Source organism: Cololabis saira, chromosome 18 (genome assembly GCF_033807715.1).
Source record: "Cololabis saira isolate AMF1-May2022 chromosome 18, fColSai1.1, whole genome shotgun sequence".
Taxonomy (NCBI): Eukaryota; Metazoa; Chordata; class Actinopteri; order Beloniformes; family Belonidae; genus Cololabis; species Cololabis saira.
The window spans coordinates 36486119-36507977 of NC_084604.1; the positions used below are offsets into that span (position 1 = coordinate 36486119).

A 21859-nucleotide genomic window follows, 5' to 3' on the forward strand; every position below is an offset into this window, starting at 1 on the left:
TATAATATAATATAATATAATATAATATAATATAATATGGTATAATATGATATAATATAATATAATATGATATAATATAATATAATATAATATAATATAATATAATATAATATAATATAATATAATAGTAACTTCATGGGAAATGTCCTTCCATCCAGACATAGTCTCATGTGTAGCAACAGTTGATCTCTAAGACCAAAACGTATGTCTTCCCCTTTTGCAAAACACATCTAGGTGTTCCAGACCATCCACCTGCCCAAACGCCTGCACACCTGCTGATGAGCAGTTCACAACCAGAGCTGGGGCCTCATTTAAAATGGAGTGCGTAGGATTCATACTAAAAGTGCACGTACGCCCAAAAGCCGAAAATGGCGGGCGCAAAAAAAAATCCGGATCTATAAAACCGCGTGCACGCACACTTCCACGCAATGTTCCCTTTATGAATCACAGTCCACCTGGAAAGCTGCGCAGCTGACTCCGCCCCATATCCCGCCCTCAACACGCCCATAAATCCATATGGATGAGCCTACTGAGCATGCGCAGTGGCTTCCTGCAGCCTGTTAGGGATGAATCCGGATGAATGCGTCAGAATGAATGAACGTGTCGAGCCACCGTGCCACTGAATTTCGCTGAGATCTGAGATCGAGATGTTGTGGATGATGTGGAGAGAGGACAGTGAAACGAGATTATTTTGTGGTCACAGTAAAAGTAGGAAAAGTATATAAATAGTATAAAATAAAGCGAGTGAGTGGCAGCACGTCGTTGCTGCCCGTTAGTGCCACGATCACACGGCGCAATTTCCACTGGGGGCAGGGGGGACATGTCAGGGGGGACATGTCCCCCCCACTTTTCAAAATGATGTATTTGTCCCCTCCACTTTTTACAGTTTAAAAACTAACGGTAGGCTCAGCAAATCATCAAGACACTCGGGACGGCGGCCCGGCAGCCCCGCTCCCCCTCCTCCCTCCCGTCTCCCCTCAGAGCTGCTCTAAGCTGTTTTATGGTTCCGCGTTATACCAACGCAGAGCCTACGGGGTAGGGTACGCGGCGACACGCACCCTACGCCGGACCCTACGGCGTAGGCTCTGCGTTGGTGTGACGCAGAACCATAATTCCGGCTTAAAAGTAAACACAACATGAGCGCACGTACCCGTGCATGACAGGCAGACACACACGGGGAGAAGAGACTATTTCTTTAATGTTTATTTTTTTAAAAACTTTATCCTTATGAACGCAATTGTTATATAGTCCAACTTTCCTTATTTTAATCAGAACACTTTCTTTTTTCCTCTTCGGCGTGGAGTAGTGGGCTCGGAGCGGCATTCCCCCCCCCCCCCCCCCCCCCCCGCTCCGTTATCAGCACTATTTTATTATAAGTCTGATATATGTTGTGATATGTGATGACATTATTAAGAGTATGACATGAATCTGGCTTCATTTCACCACCTCACAGCCTGCGTCGGCAGTTCCCCGTGTCTTAAGTAAATTCTTACGGGAGGGTCCTAGTTGCCGTAAAGATACGCAGATTTTTCGGTTAGTTTTTTCTATTTAGATCCGAGGCTTTGCGTAGAAGGCGGCTTCCGCAACTTTCAGGCGCATTTTCTGCGCAAGCAAGCTTTATAGATGAGGCCCCTGATCATTAATACCACCTGGCTGCAACTTAGTCTTAATGATTTTATTTTATTTTATAAAATAAATATAGAGGGTCTGCATTGACGTCACTTCCCCACGGGACCACACCCCCTTACTCACACTGAGTGGCAAAAATGGCTGAAATTAAAGTGATGAGGACACCGAACTTTATGATTTGACCGTTTAACGTTAGCTACCCAAAAATCCTACATTACCTGATACAAAATGGGAACCGCAAATCCACGTTTTGGTGCCTGGAATCCAGTTGTTTCTGTGAATTGCAGCGATCCATTTGTCTCTCTTAAGCTTATTTTTCAGCAGTCTTTAAAACGATAACTCCGATTTCTTGCTAAATCTATGAGTACAGTCGATCGCACAACAGCTCTTTCCCATTTTAGATGTTTTCAAGTTGCTCAAACTGAAAGTTTACGCTGACACTCAGTCTTTCTGCCACTCAGTCTTTCTGACACTCAGTCTTTCTGACACTCAGTCTTTCTGACACTCAGTGGGCGTAACCCGCTGTGAAGTTGCATCTGTGACGTCATGCACATTCCCTCTATAGGAAAATGAAAGTAAAAGGTTATACAGTACATTATCATTTGTCTGAGATAGTAGTTGCTCAAAAGTGAGGCCGAGATCCTCTACAAATCCAAATACCTGCTTGTTTAGACTGATTGTAAGCCAGCTGAAATTTAAAACAATGAAAATAAAACTTTTCGTCTAAAAAAAGAGAGATCAGTACTGAGTAAACATTGTTTAGTAAAAAACATAAAGGGGAACTAAAACTAATTTAACAAAACCACAAAGAAACAAAACTCTTCCACTATGACGGATACGAAATTGAAAGAGGACAGAGAGAAGCTGCAGATCTTGCAATGAAATGTGATCAATTATAAGCAAATCTTAGAGGGGATTAATGTTTTCTCTCTTTTTATATGATTCTAAGAAAAATAAGTCGAGATAAGTGATACATCTGCACGTGGAAAAGGATATGATGCCATAATTACACCAAAAATCCACCCAGACGGCTTCATTCATCAACTACGACCGAAATGGATCTTACTTTCTATAAATGTTCATCAACATGTGCGTTTTTATATTTGTAATTTCAAAATGATGAAGCTCACGCCACTGTGTGAAACATATTTTAACTCCTGCTGCTGTTGAAGCAACATTTTCACCCAACTTCCCCTTTTAGCTCTGAAAACAAAGTGACTTTACAGAATAAAAGAGGAAGCAACGGTTCTCAGACGATAAAGCGTGAGCTATTCTCCTTCTTGTTAAGTCATTCAAACGAAAAAAGAAGTGAGTAAGAGCTGTATTCATCTGAGAAAAAAAGGACAGAAGAGTCAAAGGATGTGAGAGTGATCACAGGAAGCCGGCGGCGCTCTGGTAGAAGCACGACGGAGGACAGAACTATGTCTGAAATACAATCACTGAAATTACTTCTTCTCCTCACGTGGATTCATGGGACATTTACAGGTAAGGAAGCAAAATATAATGACATTATCTGTTTAGGTACCAAGTATGACCTTAATCTTCTCAATAATTTTAAATATTTACATGCTAGCACTAAAATCTTGAGAGGAACCATTTGACAGGAAGATGTTGATATTCTAACATAGTTTTCTCATTGCTTTACACAGGATTAGTTCATGTTTTATGTCACATTTAGTAGTTCATTTATGCACAGTTTAAGCTTTTTTACATGCCATTTTAAATCAGTTAAGAAAAGGTCTGAGCAAGGTGTCATCCCATCAGTCCTGCCCTATTTATACTAAAAAAGGAGGTGTTCTTTGTACGTGAACCCCATCTGCCAAACATATCAGACCTTCAGCCGTACGTCCCTGTTTATTGCTTCCTACTTAAGATGTCAACCCGGATAACGGATGAGATCCATCAGTGTTAAAACATATGTTTCTCTTCATTTTCTTCACCTAAAGAAACAATATTTAACAGCCTAGTCGTAAAACAGTTGAGTTGCACATGGAGACTGAACTATAGCTGAACTCCTGAACAGGAGGTGACTAAAACCCTATCACAATAAAGGTGAAAAGTGCTCAAGAATGTTAAGATAAGGTAATTTCAGGCAGGTATTGTTTATGAAGGTGTTTTATTTGATTTCATTTCTATGTATTTATGTCTGAGAATGATGGTGATTTAGTCATCCTCTGTGTTGTTTGTGACTAAGACCCCGTCCACACGTAGCCAGGTATTTTTAAAACCGAATATTTACCCCCCTCCGTTTATAAAATAATTTGTATCCACATTACATCGTTGTTAAAAAAAAAACCCTTCCACACATAACCGAAGATCTGCGTTTTCGACCACATTCATAAGCATTCTAACCTGTAGATCATCTGCGGCTCCCGGGGAAGCTGCGCCTCCGCGGCGCAGCTTCCCCGGCAGGCGCGTCTCCTTCTCGGTTGCCATGGAGCTGCCGCGTTATCGACGCAGCCCTAAGCCGTAGCCTACACCGTAGCCTACGCCGTAGGGTGCGCGTCGCCGCGTACCCTACGGCATAGGGTACGGCGTAGGCTCTGTGTCGGTGTAACGCAGTAAACGCTGGTCCAGACCAGAGACCATTTATTTAATAAATAGCTTGGAGAACAGATGCTGGATCATCTGTAGTTCTGTAGTAAACAAAGGTCGCACGTTAGACGTCAGAGCAGATTTGTTGTTGTTTTGGCGCATAATGTGACGTTCGAAAACGCAAAACTGCGGTTGTGTGTGTCTACACGCATCTACATAAACGGAGTTTTCAAAAATCTTCACTTTGCCCGGAGTTTTTTTAAACATTTGTTTATTTGCGTTTTCATGTGGACGACAGGTCCAAACGTAGGAAAATATCTCTGGTTTAGCAGATACCCGGCTACGTGTGGACGGGGTCTAAGGGAGTTGTGTCTATTATTGTTTTGTTTGTCATGTATAATGTGTGTGTGTTTTGTATTAAGTGTTAGTTTGTGTGTTGTGTGTATGTCGGACCCCAGGAAGAATAGCTAATGCTAATGCTAATGGGGATCCTAGATAAAACAAACAAACAGGCATCCAAAGGAAAAATGAAATAAAATGAAGGACCATATCTGACCATATCTGTTTGTTTCTGTGTTTCTCAATGCCAGAAACTCAAATACCCAACATCGAGTTCAGAGCTGTCAGAGTTGGAGATGACGTCCTTTTACCTTGTAAAGATATTAAAGACCTTCGTGATAACTGCAACAGTACCACCTGGATCTACGCTGATTCAGACAAATCAGTTGCATTGTTTGAACATGGGAGGATTCACAAAGACGCTGGAGATAAATCAGACAGACTGAGAGTTATGGAGGACTGTTTACTGGTTTTACAGAAAGTCACAGTTGAAGATAAAGGTTTATACACCTGCAGACAGTTCAGACCAGGAGAAACAGTCACAGACTCTGCCGTTGAACTGTCTGTCACTGGTGAGTAACTCTATCACTTCAACTGCCTCATCATATAAACCCTGGAAGGCTCAAATAATAATTGTTGCAGTGAGGAACTTGTAAATCCAGACATGGTGACTGTGTTGAACCATGCAAACGTGTGACATCATCATCAGCCGGGTCGTTTGGTCCTTTTCAACTGGACCAAATCTAAAGCGACTGTCATAGTTTCAGGAGGGTTTAAGTTTGAAATCCTACCCTGAAATTGTTTATTTACAGTCATGGATAAGCCCTGAATGCAGGCATTGTGACATAGAATTGTCAAATTGGTTTAATTCACCGTACGAATTGTAACAGATTACTTTTGTAATACTGTATTTGACCCGGTCTTTATACGTTTTGACCGTATAGAAACGTAATTCTTGCCATTGTAAGAAAGAGATGTGTACCTGCTGTACTCTACTGCCCTTACTTTTTAACAACTTGTGCTTTTTATTATTTTTTGTCTTTTCTTATCATTTTATTTCATTTTATTTGTTATTTACTGTTTAATTGTGTCTTGCCGCTTTTTGTTTTGATATTTTTATTAGGGGGTAAGGCACAGTTGAACAGGAATAAACAAAAAAAAGATATACAGTCTACCTCCTTTTTTTTTTTTTTGGGGATTAAGAACAGAACAGAAAATCCACACAAAACAATGACAAATACACGAAAATTATTATATTCTTATATATAAGTAATATTTAAGTATTTAAGCTAAACAGTATGAATTAAAAAAATAGATGAGTAAAAAGGGGGAAAAAAAAAAAAAAAAAAAAAACCCAAAAACAAAAGAAAAGTAAATAAAAAGATAAATAAAAAGGAGGAAGAAAGAAAGGAATGAGAGAAGAGAGGGAGGGGGGGGATCCGTCAATCAGGAGGCAGGGACTGGAGAGAGTGGAAGAATGTAAGAAAGGGAAGCCACTTATTATAAAATTTGTTGCAACTACCCTTCAGTGAATATTTAATCTTTTCCAGCTTCAGAAAAAACATGGTGTCGTTGAGCCACTGGGTACTAGAAGGAGCCTTAGTCGACTTCCAGTGGAGAAGAAGGTGGCGTCTTGCCAGTAAGGAAGTAAAAGCCAAAATGTCTATTTGGTTTGAAGTAAACCGGCCATGGTCCTCTGGGAGCCCGAATATGGCAACATGGGGGGAGACTTTTATATTCACCGAGAGTATTTTTGACATGGTGTCAAAATAATTCGACCAAAAGCGAGAAAGTAGTGGGCAAGAGTAAAACATATGGGTTAAATTGCAGGACGAGGCATGACATTTGTCGCATTCGTCAGTGACACTGGGATAGATCTGTGAGAGTCGAGCTTTAGAAAAGTGGACTCTAAACTGTACTTTAAACTGTATAAGTGTAAGACGAGCGCAGGATGAACTTGTGTACATTTTTTTAAGAGCAGCGTCCCACCAGTCATCCTCCAAATTTAGATCCAGTTCATCTTCCCAGACAGCCCTAACTTTAATAACTGGAGAGAGATCCAAAGACAGAAGATCATCGTAAACCTTAGAGATCAGTGATTTTTGAAGTGGATCATGGTTTAAAAGCACCTCCCACTGTAGAGTCGGCGGAGAGGATGGAAAAACTGGAAACAAAGCTTTAGCACAGTGTCTAATCTGAAAGTATCGAAAGAGATGAGAAGGCAGGAGATTAAATTCACCTGAGAGATCTGCAAAGCTGCGAAAGATACCATCCTTGTAAAGATCTTTGCCGCTTTTAATGTTGATGTTTGAATTGTGCTACATAAATAAACTTGCCTTGCCTCATTGTAGAAAAGGACAAAACAGCAGCGACAAATAAACCAACGGTCAAAACTTCCACCACAACATCTACAAGCATCATAAACCCAACAAAAAAGGATCGAATTACAGGTGAGAACTAAACTAATATTCGTAGGCTTGGAAGAATAGTTGTTTGAGAATTTAGAAATCTTTTATGACACTTTCTGTTTCCATTGTCCGTGTTGCAGTTACGACGATTCTGGTCATTGTAGCCGCGGTTGTGATAGCATCCCTAATAATAACCGCTGTGGTTGTCGTCAGATGGAGGAAGACTAAAGGTGAGAACATTTACAGACTGCACTTCTACCAATAACAGTTTAAACCCATCATGCTCAGACTGAACCTGACTGACTCTGTTATCTGTTCAGAGGGGAAACAACAGATGGGTCCTAAAAGTGTGAGTTTTTCAATAAAAAGTCTCATCGTTGATTTGCGCTGTGGATTTTTCTGGTACTTTGTTGCAAAACAGAGAAAACTCTGATTCGACCATGTTTTCTCCAGGGATCGAGCGTAAACCCTGCAGCCGCTCGGTCTGGTCCAGAATCCAGTGGGCACACGGTGAGACTTGCTTTTTCCTTTTTTTAAGATCATTTTTACCTCTATCATGATTTATTTTTCAAAATGGGACTTTACTGTAAATACGTGTTCAGGACCAACAAAAGAAGAAGTAGCTAAATTAGAGTCCAAAAAAGTCAAGGAATGAGTGAATTTGTTTGTTTATTCGTCATCAAAAGCCAGACAGAAAATAACACCAGAAGAACACAAAAAGGAGAAATGATTAACCAAAAAAGGAAGTGCGAGAGATGAAACGTGTGGCAAGAAAGCGTGACGGGGCAGAGAAGTCTGATTGCTGAAAGAGAAAAAACACTTCACTCTTGTTTCTCTGCAAACTGAGACCAGGAGGTGTTGGAGGGGGTTGTTGACAGTGAAGCCGAGTCTCACAAGCTCCGTGGCTCAAGACTTTGTCTCGGGACTCGACCCAACTTTGTCCTGACATGGGGATCGTCTTGATCAGTCAGATTCTTCAACAGACAAGAGGGGCCACATTCACAGGAAGGACAGCTACTGGTAAAGCTCCATGATGTCACCGACACAGTCGATGGCAGAGGTGTCCAAAATCCATACTCCAAGGCCGCTGTCCTGCATGTTTTACATGTTTCCCTGCTTCACCATACACAGATACAAGTAGCTGTGTCATCAACAGATCAACAGAGTTGTGCAGACCTTGATGACAAGCTGATGAAGATCATTAATAATAACTAGAACATTTCAGGAAATTTTGAAATGGGCCCTACTGCCCATTGGTCCCCTCTTGCTGCTTTGGTTTGGGGCTGTACTGGTTGTGTTCAAGGTTGTTTTGGTTGTGTTTAAGGTTGTTTTGGTTGTGTTTAAGGTTGTGTTTAAGGTTGTTTTGGTTGTGTTTAAGGTGGTACTGGTTGTGTTTAAGGTTGTGTTTAAGGTTGTTTTGGTTGTGTCGGAGGTGGTTCTGGCCATGTTTGGGGTTATTAATAATGGCCAATAAACCAAACCAATGCCTGGATGCACGTTGCGGTTCGGGCCGCATTAACAGATGATTTATTCATACTCCCCCATACAAATGCATAGGTTTTTGTTGCCATGGTAACAAGCCCTATAGGATAGAATGGGACAATTTGGCTTCAATATTTCAAAAGTTGTAAACAACAGCCTGATAAAGGCCCAATTCCAATACTCCCCCTACTTTCTTTCACTAGCCCTACTTTTCTTCACTACCCCTAAAAATGAATGGACAGATTTTAGGGAACTTGAAATCTTCCCAGGTCTGTCCCAATACTCCCCCTACTCCTACTTTCAGCACCACCACTAAAATCAGGAAGCTGAGAGCCAAAGGCTGTTTTAATTATAAATAAATAGCGCTGTTAATATGCCACTTTATTAAGTTTTAATATTTTTGTAAAAGTAACCGTTAAGATCCTCAACCTGTGCTCAGTTTATCCAAATAACGCCTGTTAAGAAATTTGACCCGATGTTTTCGGAGATGATAAGAGCCGCCGGCTCGGAGCAGCAGCAGCAGCATCTCACGTACAGACGTGATCGCCGGGTCAACCTGCGCCGCCGTCCCAGGGAGAAACCTGCAGTTCTGTGGAGAATTACCGCTGGCTGAAATAAATCATTTAGGAAGATAAATGTTGGTTTAATAGATGAAATCTAACAGTTGTAGCTACGCCTGTTAAGAAATTTGCTCCGAAAATTTTGAGATTTCTGCCTGCCGGCTCCGGAGCTGATTTATGGTTCCGCGTAACATCGACGCAGAGCCTACGGCGTAGGGTACGGCGTACGGCGCGCATCGCCGCGTAACATCGATGCAGAGCCTACGGCGTAGCCTATGGCGTAGGTTATGTAACCTACGCCGATGACGAAAAGCATTCTGGGAAATTTTTCTGTCCCTAGAAAACTAGTGAGGATCGGAAATCCCTCGATCCGTAGGGACAGATTCATAGCCACTACACTACTTTTCTTCACTCCCCCTAGGTGGAAAGAGGAATTGGGACACCACTACCCTCACAGGAACGCGCAAAATTTAGGGGTAGGGATGAAAACGAGGGGTAGTGGGAGTATTGGTACAGGGCCAAAACCTCAGTATGTTGTAGTTCACATCGTCCCGTATCTTTTAACGTTAGATCAATGTCTCTGCGATATAGTGTTGCCGAGCAACAAGCGTCCAAAAAATAGTTAAATATCTCAAAAAGCATAATAGCTAGCATGATGAGACTAAAATAAGTTGTAGTACAACGCGTCCCGGGTTTGTCAATGTTGTAATAATGTCTGTACGATAACCTGTTGCCTAGCAACAAGCGTCCAAAATAAAATTGACATTTTTTAAGGTTTTTTAATGAAGTTTTACGGTCCTTTAATGCCAATTGGCCGAGTCTTTGAAAATTTGAATGATGTATACGATGAAGTTCGGCAGAGCAATAAGCGCTGCAATTTTCGCCATTTTCTTTTTTGCTTTTTGGCATCTAGCGTTGCCACGGTAACACTTTTGAGTGAGAAAAGTAATGCCCATCGAGGCCACGATGGCGACGCATCTAACGATGAATGCCATGCATGGGTGCACGTTGCGCACTTTGAATTGTCTTGTAAATGCAATTTGCAAAATGCAATTTAAACCTATTTGAGTAAATGTTAAATGGTGATTGTCTTCATGTGCAGATGGACCCTGAAGACGAGGTTTCCTACATCACCATCAACCACTGCAACGTCAACAGAGGCGCCCAGGTAAAAGTTGTCTATTTGGTCTTTATTCCTGTCCATGTGTCATCAGCTGAAGGCATGAAATATGCTGCACAAATGACCTGATGGACGGTAAAGTTTGGTTCATGGTCTGCTGTGTTTCTTTGCTTTGTTTCCCAGGTTCAGGATAGATATCCTCAACATGACGGTGTGATCTACAGCACCGTTCAAGATCGCGCTGCCGCTGGAGCCGCCCCCGATCTAAACAACGGCATCTACTCCGTTGTCCAGAAAACAAACCGATGAGATGACAGAAACTGAAGCAATGTTGGAGTTGAGGTCTTTTAGGAATTTTATGAGTAAGATCCTTCAAATCCATTATTCCTTCAGTTAAAACTTTTAAAATTGTGGATCACAGAATTCTGCAAATTATGTGGAAAGCTCATGAGAAAATGTATCCAATCAATATACAGAAAAATTTTGAAAAAATAAGTATAACTTAAAAGGAACAGAGATCTTTAAAAAAACAAAATTCAGGACAAAATTAATGGAACATTGTTTTTCTGTAAAAGGTATCAGTTTATGGAGCAATCTGGATACAGAAGACAAAGAATGCAAATCAAACATTACATTTAAAAGAATAATAAATGCCAGTTTGATGAAGAAATATCATGATAATTGTTAAGTTAGGTTGGTTTTCTTTTTTTTTCTCTCTCTCTTTTTAGCACCATTGTCATATTTTTTTTCTTTGAATCAAAAAAGAATACGACTATCTGTGTTTGACGACAGCCATTTTGTGTTATTTTATAACTTTGTTGTAGTTTTTTTTAAATGTTTTTTGGAAAGTGTTTTTTTTTAATTGCGTAATTTGTCATTTGTTTTTGTTTTTTATTATTACATTAATTGAAATTTGATTTCTTAGGAAAAAGGGACAGATTAAATAAAAGGGACAGATAAAATAAGCTTAGTCTTAGTAATATGTTTTGTTCATTCTGTCTGATAAACATTTGGTTCATTATTTAAAGTAAAGTTCTCTTTTCTCAGTAAAAATTACACCATTGGTCTGAGGACACAAGTGACTAAAGAAGAGGAAAATTCACGTGTGTCACATGATTAGGTCATGACATCAGTGACGGGAGGTTAGCTGTGGCTGAGTGGGACACCCAACTATATTTAGATCTACTCCCCCACTGACCATATTTCCTCTTCTTCAGACATATTATTGCTATGAGCAAATGGAAGGTTGCTGATAAAATCCAACAATATGTTTTTTTTATCCGTTTGGGTATGTTTTTTTTTACATATCAGGAAAGTGTGAGGGCACATTTATCATATGCTGCCCCCACGTGGCCACATGATTTATTGCTACTCAGGATGGTTTCATGAACAAGGCTTATTCTATTTTAGAGTCGTCAAATACCAAAACAGTCACTTTGGAGAATCCCATCCATCCATCCATCCATCCACCTATCCATCCATCCATCCATCAAGACCCCCAGAACACTGTTTGAGGGTGATACAGATTGATATATTGATATATTGATATATATATATATATATATATATATATATATATATATATATATATATATATATATATATATATATAATCAGTTTCACAGATCTAAATTAAGTTGTTTCGAGCTTAACCCCTGACATTTTGTTACAAGAAAAAGTTGCTTTTCCAGTTGCAAAACGAGCACTATGTCAGTGTGTGACATTTCCCCCAGTTTGTGTTTCTGTTTTGTCCCGCCTGTCTTCCATCTGCCCTGATTGTTCACACCTGTGTCTCGTTACCCCCTTGTGTATATCTGGTCTTGTCTTTCCCTTGCTCCTTGTGGTTCCGTACTGTGTTTTCCTCCATATGTCTTGCCAAGTTTTTCCTCCAGTTTTCCGATCCTTGTTTCTGTGTATTGATCCTGCTAAGCAGCGCTTTGGTTTTTGGTCCTTGCCTTTTTTTGGAATAAACCCTTTTTCGTTGAACTCCTGCCTCTCGCTCTCCTGCATCTGGGTCCTCACCACACCAGCCTGACAGAACGGAACCACCAGTATGGACCCAGCGGGAGAGAGTTCCGCCTTCTGGGACATCGTGTACCGGGAGGCGGAACTCTCTATTCCTGGTTGGCGGTGCCCGGATGAGCTGGAATCCCCGGATGAGCTAGAATCCCCCTTCTGGGGAACATGCCTGGCTCGGGGAGGGTCCAGGAGCACAAGGTCCCCCGCAGGTGTGAAAGCACCCTTAGATCTGTGGTCATCAACCCTGGTCCTCGAGATCTACTGTCCAGTATGTTTTAGATATTTCCCTGCTTCGACACACCTATTTGTCTATCTGGGTTGTGTCTCAAAAATGGTGGATATATGTATAACTCTTCAGCATAGATAACACGATAAATGTTATTTTAATGTGCCCTTTGATATTAAAATCCTGATAGTTATCCTTTACATTAATAAGCATTTGTTATCTTTTCCACAATTTTCAGCAGTTGGCAAACGCTTTATGGCAGCAGCCACTAGGTGGCGCTTGCACCGCGCAGCAGTCTGTCTATAAGTTTATCTGTTAAAATAGGCAAGCTCTTGTGTTTTCTATTTTTGTAATTGTTCATTCTATATCTGTTTAAATTTAAATTTTACCGCGCATTTCCCGAGTGACGTACGTATTGAAAACGTCAGCGTAGACATTTTGTGCTTCTGTTCATTATCGTGTTTAAAGATATTGCGAAGACGTATCAAAAATACGGTTATATGGTAAGTGTTATATTATTTCACTGTGTTGAGCTTAAGCAGGTATTTTAAAATCATTTGAATTTTTGTTATTTAGCCGAGTAGTAGTTTTCTTTTCTTTTTTGGTCTTCCTTTCTGAAGTTGCTGCAGAGGGAGAAGCAACGGAAAGTAACGGCTACTGAAAGAAAAGAGTAAAATGAGATCAGGGAAAGGTGTCTAAGGAGTGTCTGAATAAGTTTATCTGTTAAAACAGCCTTGGCTGTGAGAGTTGTGGCGCGGGCAACCAGGAGAAGTGTCAGGCGTGGCTGGATTCCTGTTGAAGAGAGAAGAACGGGATTGGAGGACAGAGGCTGATTCAAACAAATCTTATGATCCCGTGTCGGTACTTCCTCCCGGCTCCGTACAGTAAGATCTGTCCATGTTGCGGGATCTTCAGGAGTGAAATAAAACAGAGGAAGAATTAAACTGAACTCAAAAGCAGGGGTTGTGCACAACAGAACAGAACTAAAACCTGCAACTATTTTTATTTTTTTATTTTATTACTCTGGCCAGATATTTTAGTTCTTTTTTTGTGGGTTTGGGTTTTCAATCTAACCATTTCAAATCAGCTTAAATGTCCTGGCAGCAGAGCAGTCTGGGAGATTTGCGAGGCCCTGTGCGAAATGGCCAGGGGGGGCCCTCGCAAAATTTGGGGTTTTTTCGGGTCCGATCGGTGTCTATATGCGCAATTTTAACTCTCCAATTAACAAAATACTGGAAACCTTCCCCTGCCTCATCATCATCATCTCTTGCCTCGACACGGGGCCCCGCGGCTGCTTGAGACCCGGTTGGATCGGTGATTTTTGTAACAAATTTATCAAACGAGCCTTTCAGAGAGGCATTAAACTCTTCCATTTTCTTTAGTTTTTTCCTTTTTTCCTCCCCTGATGGAAATGTCCTGAATTTGTCTCGTTCTCTCAACATTGTGTGACAGTTTGTTCCACACTCCACCCGTCTGGATCAGAGCAGCTTGTGTCTGCGCTTGGTCTGACGCAATTGTATTCAACAACAGACACGTGCATCATTGCACATATACTGTATTTATTGATATGCACAGATTAGTACACATTTATGTCTGTAATGGAACGTGACTGTTGATATTTATGAGGGAAAAAACGAAAAAAAAAAAGAAATTTTTTTTTTGAAAAAAAGCATCTCCTGTTCCCCTCTGTACACGTGCTGTCAGACTTTCTGTTGGATTGTGTTTTATTACGATTTCTGTGCTTGTTTTATTGTTCTGATCCTTGGCTTTCATCCTGGATGTGATAACAAGTTGTTTTCCAACTAGAGTTTCAGTGGTTCCATCCAGGTTCCAACCAGGAGTAAACTTTTGTTGTCTCTGATCCCAGCGATTTAAAACACTGACAGCACTTTTTACAGACAGCATTTTCACAGTTTTTATTTACAATTTATATCATCATTTATGTGTATTAATATTATTAAAGTTTTCTCAACATGATGATTTTTTTAGACCACAGGAAACACACAAAGAAATTCATTGATTACTAACATTTTCTTTTAAGGTGACATCTTAATGTTTTTACAAAGAAAATGCAAAAGTGACTATTGGTGATTTCAAACTGTGGAAACAGTTTAAGACAAGGTCAATAAAACTGATAGTTCCCATTGCTAAATAGTCGCATAAGACACGTCATTAATTGTTTCGTATCTAAGATCTTTTTTTATCAGCAATACTGTTTCAAGTAGTCATAAAATATTAAAATATGATTTCACAGTTTCTTTTCTGATATTTACCATCGAACTTAAAGGTATAGTCAGTAATGTTGGAGAGCTAGCAAGATTTGAAAGTGGCACCTCCTCTAAGCCCCGCCCCCTCCTCCCCCTCCCGTCAGCGCTCCGTCCAAAGCCACGCCCCCACAAACTTTAGGGAACGCGCATTTGCAGGAGTCGAGTTTTCCAGGACATTTTGGACAGCAGATTTTCAACAAAACTACCCCATGTCTCATTCACCTGTAAGCGATGCCGGTTTTAGGGGGGGGCAGGGGTGGGCTGTGCCCACCCAAACAAAGTTATGGGGACCCTTATTTTTTTATAATTTTATTTTTTTATAAATATGAAAAAATATCACAGAATATCTGTACCGTTGCTGATTGGGTGGGCACTGGGCATCATTTTTAGACACAACAATGAGCGCATACCGCAAAAGTTGTGTCTCGGCGGAGGGACGAAGTGTTCAGAACAGCACACAGAGCACACACTAAAGGCTGATTTATGGTTCCACGTTACACCAACGCAGAATGGTGCGCGTCGCCGCGTACACTATGGCGTAGCCTACGGTGTACCCTACGGCATAGGCTACGGCATAGGCTACGGCATAGGCTACGGCATAGGCTACGGCATAGGCTACGGCATAGGCTACGGCATAGGCTACGGCGTAGCCGTGGCTCCAGAGCTTGCACAGCACCGCAGCGCACCGCCACCCGCACCGCCACCCGCACCGGCATTCTCCGCCCTCGCCGGGATGGAGACCCCTCGTTTCTCGTTTTCTGCGCCATTCTTCAGCAAACGTGACTCGAGTGTGTGAGGTTTTCCGGCAACATTTTCAACATGACAAGTGCGCGCATGGGACAGAGGGGAGCGTGGGCGGGACTTAAAATGAAGGCATCTGATTGGTTCTTTCCCCCCTGCCAATCCTCTGGTCCTCTGACCAATCCGTGCCATTCGGTGCGCAAAAAAACAGATTGGTCAGAGTTTTTACAGGATTAAAGCTGTCAGAGAGGTCGGATTTTTTTCTTTCCTTTTTCTGAACACATTATTCACTGGCTACTCTCAGGATGGAAGGACCATTTCACCCAGTATAACAATAAATGTTTTTGAATACGATTACAGACTATACCTTTAAACAATTTAAATCACCCTCTGTAGGAATATCACCTCTGACCACATGGGGGCAGCACATTTGAAGCAGTGTGAAGCAGTGTCCTGCATGTTTTAGTTGTTTTCCTGCTAGAACACCTGATTCAGATTAACGGTTGTTATTAGGTCGTCATCAAGGTCTGCAGAAGTCTGTTGACGGCAGTCATTTGTATCAGGGTGTGCTGAAGCAGGGCAACATCTAAAACATTCAGGACACCGGCCCTCGAGGACCAAGGTTTCCCACTCCTGATCTGAAGAATCATCATGTGTCTAGACATGACACGCAATTGATGTGCACCTCTAGTGGTAAAAAGTGGTATTACAATACACATCTCCATTCTTCTGTCAAGGCAGCAGACATCTCTGCCCCTTGTGCTCAGAAGTGGTAATACTACATAGAGTGGCTTTAAGATATATTGCACCTGTTTTATTTGTATAGAGCTGCTTGTACAATAAAATAGAAACATGACTAATTACATAAATGCTTACATGTGTACAAACTATTGCAGTGATTTAGATACTGTTAAATGACTCAGATGAGCTGTTGCCATGGATCAAGGTTGCAGCCTGGGAAACATGGTAGACATCTGGAAGACAAAAGCAAAATGTTAACTCAGTTTATGTAAGTAAACCGGGAAGCTACTGGACATAAAATAACTCACTTCTTCTTCCACGGAGTCGACTGAACAAATTAGTTCCACTCAAAGAGGAAACGCCGGCACTTGTGCTCTATAGTAGAAAGAATGCGTGAGTACGTTTAAGTTTGAGTTTTTATTTTGTTTTTTTTTTATTATTTGATGATTGGTAGAATTGAGTAAGAAGCAAAAGTCTGACTAGATGGAATAATGTTCATAAAAAGAATCACTTACTCTCGTTGTATTTGAGGAAGAGCCTGGCGTTGGTGCTCGTTTAGAGAGGAGAGAACGAATCTACAAACAAACAAAGAAAAATAAGTTAATGGTCCTGTATTTTAGATGGTCAACTGAAGCATTGCCACCGTATTGGCAGTACTGGAGTTGAGGGGGGATGAGGGGGGATGGCATTCCCGTCTGAAATAAAAACGGTCCAAATCATCCCCCCTGTAAAACTGCCATCCCTCCTTTCCATCCCTTATGTCATTTCATCAATGAATGTGGTTTTACTGCTATTTCAACATTTAGTCATCACCAGAAAAATAACACCAGAAAATGTGACAATTCTCACCTGTTTCAAGTACATTTTCACTTGAAATAAGTAGAAAAATCTGCCAGTGGGACAAGATTTATCTTCTTATTACAAGCAAAAGAATCTTGTTCCACTGGCAGATTGTTCTACTTATTTTAAGTGAAAATCTACTTGAAAAAGGTGAAAATTATTGTTTTTTCCAGTGATGAGTCTTGTTTTAAGTGTAATGAGATTTTTTTTACTAAAATGAGACATTTTAACTAGAAATAAGACAAATATTCTTGTTAAGATTGTGAGTTTTTGCAGTGATCCATTTTACTTATCCTGTGAAGGACAGAGTCATATTGATAAGTTCAGAAAAGTGTTTTTTATTGTTGTGTTTTGATGTATTTGATGTAAGCCCAGTGGATATTTAAAGCTTACAGAAGGCTGCATTTAACTGCTGCTATGTCATTCCTGCAGTATTTCTGCAGCTGTTTTGGTCACTGCTATTATTTGTAATATAATATTATTTGTAATCAGCACAAATTATCTGCCCCCCCCCCCCACACACACACAGCCAGGAACTGAATTGGAACCTTCTGATTGGGGGCCAATCGCACCAACTGCCGTGCCACCACAGGGGACGGTGAGATACAAAAGTGTATCCAGAGCTAAAGCTTCTCTCTGCAAGAATGCTCAGATTGAACCCCCATCACCCTGAAAGTATTACAAAGTATTCTTGCTAATGCTTTTTCTTTCATGTCAACTTACCTTGGAATCAAACAGCGTCCCGAATACAAGAATGAAGAAACCCTGAGGAAAGCCAAACAGTTCTTTGTTAACAGAGCGTTAAGAACACATTCGGATACAATTGAATGTCTGCATTAAATAGGGGTGTAACGATACACTAATCTCACGATACGGTAACATACACGATATTGAGGTCACGATAACGATACGATATTATAGCAGTATTTTTTTAACAACCTTGAATGAGGAACATATGACTGGAAAAAATTGTCTTTTATTTGAAAGACACAAAATACAAAACAATGCTGTGTGTTTGCCCTATTGTTACAGTTTGTAATGCTTTATAACTGTTTAAGTTTTAAAGAGAAAGCCAGGCCAAACATTTTCCACAAACTGAACTAAAAGTAAATGTCAGGTTTGCATTATGCATCTTCAGTTTCATACAAGTACAAATATTTTGCCACAAACTGAATAGTTTCTCTCATGTTTGACTTGACTTTTTTTCTTTTCCAGGAATGTAACAACTAAAATTAAATAAATAAATAAAAGTAAATAAAAAAACTATGAAAACTCCCAAACTCAAAATGCAACATGACTGTTATTTAGCTTATGACAGAGCTGGGATTATGTGGCTGAAGAGCCACATGCTCCCAGCCTAAAAGATGGACATATTCTTCTTCAGGAATATTCGCATATCCACATTTTTTGGCAATGTTTGCAGATCGTTTGCGTCTTGTCAGCCGCTCGGTCGCCGTTTCTATCCACAACTGGAAATCCAAAATGCCGCCATACCGGTGACTTAAATGTGGCGGGGGCGTCTTCTATTGCTACGTTGTTCTCCATTCTACTTGTAAATCCTACACGCACACTCCACTGAAACAACAAGCATTGGAAAGATGGGAGAGGGTGGTGCGGCGCAGATTAGTCACCCACTTGCTCAGAACGCCCTCTTGTGTTAAAACAAAATCACTACATTGAAAAAGAAATCAGCATCTGCTTGTATTGACTGGATAAATTTGTCCCAATATCGCGCTACAGTTTGTCACCTCCACGACACGTATCGTGACGTTTTTGTGTCGGAAAATTTCGTGGCACGATATATTGTTACACCCCTAGCATTAAATCACTGCTTCATTTCTCCATGGGTGTAAATACCTGCAGTGAGTTGAAGAATGCAAAAGCAATGTGGATTCCTCTATCGTGTGACGATATCATGGTTCCAACTCCCAAAGACCAGGTCAGGCCAAATAAAGGAGTCAGAATGGCCACACATCTTAGAATGACCACAAGTGTATGTCTCTCCTCTGGCTGGGCATTGTTTCCAACGCCCCTCCTCAGCATTTTGTACAAAACCACAATCACGAACAAAATGTTGATCAAAACAATAGTCAGGGCAGGTATAACCAAGGCCAGCAAGGCCTTCGTCCGATCCCAGTTCAGCCAACAAGCATAATCCTTCCTTATGTATCCACTTCCCGGGGCTGTTGAAGCAACAGTGATGACGGCTATGATTAGAGGGCAGCCATAACCCAAAGAGAAGCCGATGGCCAGCATGGTGGACTTGGACATGTGGGAGAAGACCATGACTGTCCGGTAAAAGAGCAAAAGCCCCGACACGAGCATCCAGAAGAACAGAGCAAGGTAGAAAAAGTGCATGAAGAACGTTGCCGTTGAACATGGGTTGACTGGAACGTCGTGGTCCTCGTCCGGGTTTTCAGATGGGTTCTTAGAAATAGAGGCACCAATGATGAAACAGATGTTAGCGATCAGCAGACACACTGCTGTGTTAACGATGGCTACGTGTCGCATGAAGGACGTGCTATTTTTGGTCATGGCCTTCCACACGTATCCCTCAATAATGAGGCATATAACTAAGCTTGCCAGAGATATCCCAACTCCGATGTAAGTGATTATATCCAAGATTTCTCTCACTGCTTCAGGGATGTCTGTCGACATCAGAATGGAGAAGGAGGTCAGGTGGGTGCAGTTGCAGGTTACTGTGTTGTTTATGTCGGAGACGAACGTACACCCCTGCTCATCCCAAGCGCCCAGGTTATCCAGCAGTGTGAAATTCCAGAAGACACACTGTGGGTCCAATGACAGGCTTCCGTTGAGCTTGGTGTAGCTCAGGGTGACATTTCGAATGGTCTCGCTTACTTTGACAAGCACAACGGCGCCGTTGATGGCGTTGTCAGTTACGGTTTCATTGGTGGTCGTATTGTAGAGGTCGGGGTCAAACGTGGAGTTTCGAGCTGGCATGACGTTGTTGAGCGTGGAGAGGACGATGGTGGTGATGAAGACATTAACGAGGTTGTCATCGGTTGGAATTAGTATGGAAGTGTTGGCGGTCAGCTCTCCATTGAAAGAGCTGTTGAACGTGCTTCTGTTGAACTGGATGCGTTGAGTCTCGATTGCAAATGTCCCATTCAGTTCATTTGAGAGGGTTTCCAGTGAACTCAGGAGCTCCGAGCTCGCATTTTGGGATTTATTTGAATTCAGAAATCCCCAGGATTCTTTTGCATCTTCACTAATGATGACATCAACGGTGTCAAGAACATCCTGCACATGGAGAGAGTTTTCATCATCAGGACACAATTCCATCAACATATGAGAAGAAAAAACGCAACAATATTCATTGCTATTGTCATAAAGAGGCCATGAAGTTGGAAGTGTTGTTTACCTGCATGACTTCCTCGTTGACGGTGGTGGAAACATTTGCAATGGTATTTAAGATGTCGACAATCGCCACTATTGTTGCAGAAGAATCTGCGATTTCCGATTCCTCTTTCTTGACAGACTCACTGACGTTCCGAACAAACTGCACCACCTCTTCTTCAACCAGATCCTGGAAGTATGAACAGTGACAATGAAGAACAAAACAAACCTTTATGACACAGCCTTCAGCTTAAGGAAGCTTTTTTTTTCAACTCCAAAAGAAACACTTTTGAACATGGTTGTTTAATACACTGTTCGGAACAATTTTGTTATTTTTTTAGAAAAAAATCCTGCTTTTTATTAATTCTGTTTCCATTTAGAATGATATCACGAAAAGGTAAAAACATATTTTATTCCAACTCTATGGGTAATAGTAGTGTAGTCCCGATCGATCGGGTAGCTGATTGATCGTGCCCGATCACGTCATTTTCAAAACATCGGTATCGGCCAAAAATGTATTGGGACATACATAATATTAATTATTACATTGTTTTATAATTGTATTTAACAACTGTATTAAACAATACAGACAGTTGATGTGTGTTTATAAGATATTGCTTTTGGGTGGAAGAGACGTTTGTGCTGGAGGGGAAAGAAGCGCGACTAACAGAAAACTAACAACAGCCAGCCTACAATCAGATAAATGGAGACAATGTCCGAAGTGAGGAAACACTATAAACTTGAAAGCAAAGGCAGTCCAACAGCCAAATGCAATGTTTGTCAGGTGGACATTTTGCGTGGAGGAACCAACAAGTTCAATACGACAAACCTTATTTGACACCTGAAAACCAAGCATGAAAAGACAGAATGAGTACAAAGGCTGCTGCACGGAGACAGCCGACAATCAAAGAAAGTTTTAAAAAGAAAGAACAGCTGTTGGAGAAAAGTGACCTTAGTGTTATGTAAATGATTATCCGTTACTCGTTTATCATCTTTTGTTCCACTTGTTTGACTCACAACACAGGGATGATGGACTGCTATTTTGCGGGCTAGTGTTACGGTCTAAAGGGTCCATGTCTGAACAACCACACTTGGTTCCTACGCTCTGCGTGACAACATTACAACACAGTGACAGAAAACTATAACAGCCGCGATGAAATGCTGCTGCTATTCACTTCATGCTGTTGAGAATTCTGCACTAAGGTTAAGCCAAAATGTATTTTAATTTAATTTTCTTATTGATTGTGAGTTTGACTGGATGTCATTCAACTTTTGAACCTAGTAGTTAAACTACCTCTTTTGAAGAGATATTTATTAGTGCCACGGCTGTGCCAGAGGCACTCCTCCTCCATTGCTATGGAATAGCTATGGAGGAGGCGTGCCTCTTGGCACAGCCAGAGGCACTATTGTTATTGTGTGGATTTATTTTTCATCATATTATTCATTGTCCGGACAGATTTCGGTTCGCTACTCCTCCTACAGATTTCGGAGGACCCAGGCAAATCATATATCAAAACGTCTGTCTCGACCGGGAATCATGTTTCTATGACTTTTGGTGTTGAAATTCCCAAAAGAAATTCCCAAAGTTATTCCCA

The 21859-nt window shown here is 41.0% G+C and overlaps 2 protein-coding genes across 6 annotated transcripts in view; one reads left to right on the plus strand and one right to left on the minus strand.

Annotated features, from left to right (window-relative positions):
• The first annotated feature begins 2932 nt into the window (after positions 1-2932).
• On the plus strand, positions 2933-12639 carry LOC133464681 (uncharacterized). 2 transcript variants are annotated; one of them, XM_061746803.1, is made up of 8 exons: positions 2933-3114; positions 4755-5075; positions 6855-6953; positions 7052-7141; positions 7232-7260; positions 7365-7421; positions 10056-10121; positions 10257-12639. In XM_061746803.1, exons 1-8 carry the CDS (start codon positions 3051-3053, stop codon positions 10380-10382), a joined length of 852 nt encoding a protein of 283 aa, XP_061602787.1. In that variant the 5' UTR covers positions 2933-3050; the 3' UTR covers positions 10383-12639. The 2 variants fall into 2 exon arrangements, with proteins under 2 accessions (XP_061602787.1, XP_061602789.1); XM_061746805.1 differs by lacking the exon at positions 4755-5075.
• A 1238-nt stretch (positions 12640-13877) lies between these two features.
• Positions 13878-21859, minus strand: part of LOC133464398 (adhesion G protein-coupled receptor F5-like) — a 52158-nt gene continuing 44176 nt past the window's right edge. For 3 of the 4 annotated variants that reach the window (XM_061746338.1, XM_061746340.1, XM_061746336.1), the window contains 6 exons: positions 20290-20454; positions 18765-20168; positions 17631-17672; positions 16583-16642; positions 16376-16442; positions 13879-16300 (listed from right to left, as the gene is read on the minus strand). In XM_061746338.1, coding sequence (XP_061602322.1) covers positions 16227-16300; positions 16376-16442; positions 16583-16642; positions 17631-17672; positions 18765-20168; positions 20290-20454 — 1812 coding nt within the window. In that variant the 3' untranslated portion in view covers positions 13879-16226. Of the gene's footprint in view, positions 16301-16375; positions 16443-16582; positions 16643-17630; positions 17673-18764; positions 20169-20289; positions 20455-21859 lie in introns of all 4 variants that reach the window. The other variant, XM_061746337.1, reaches the window with a different exon arrangement.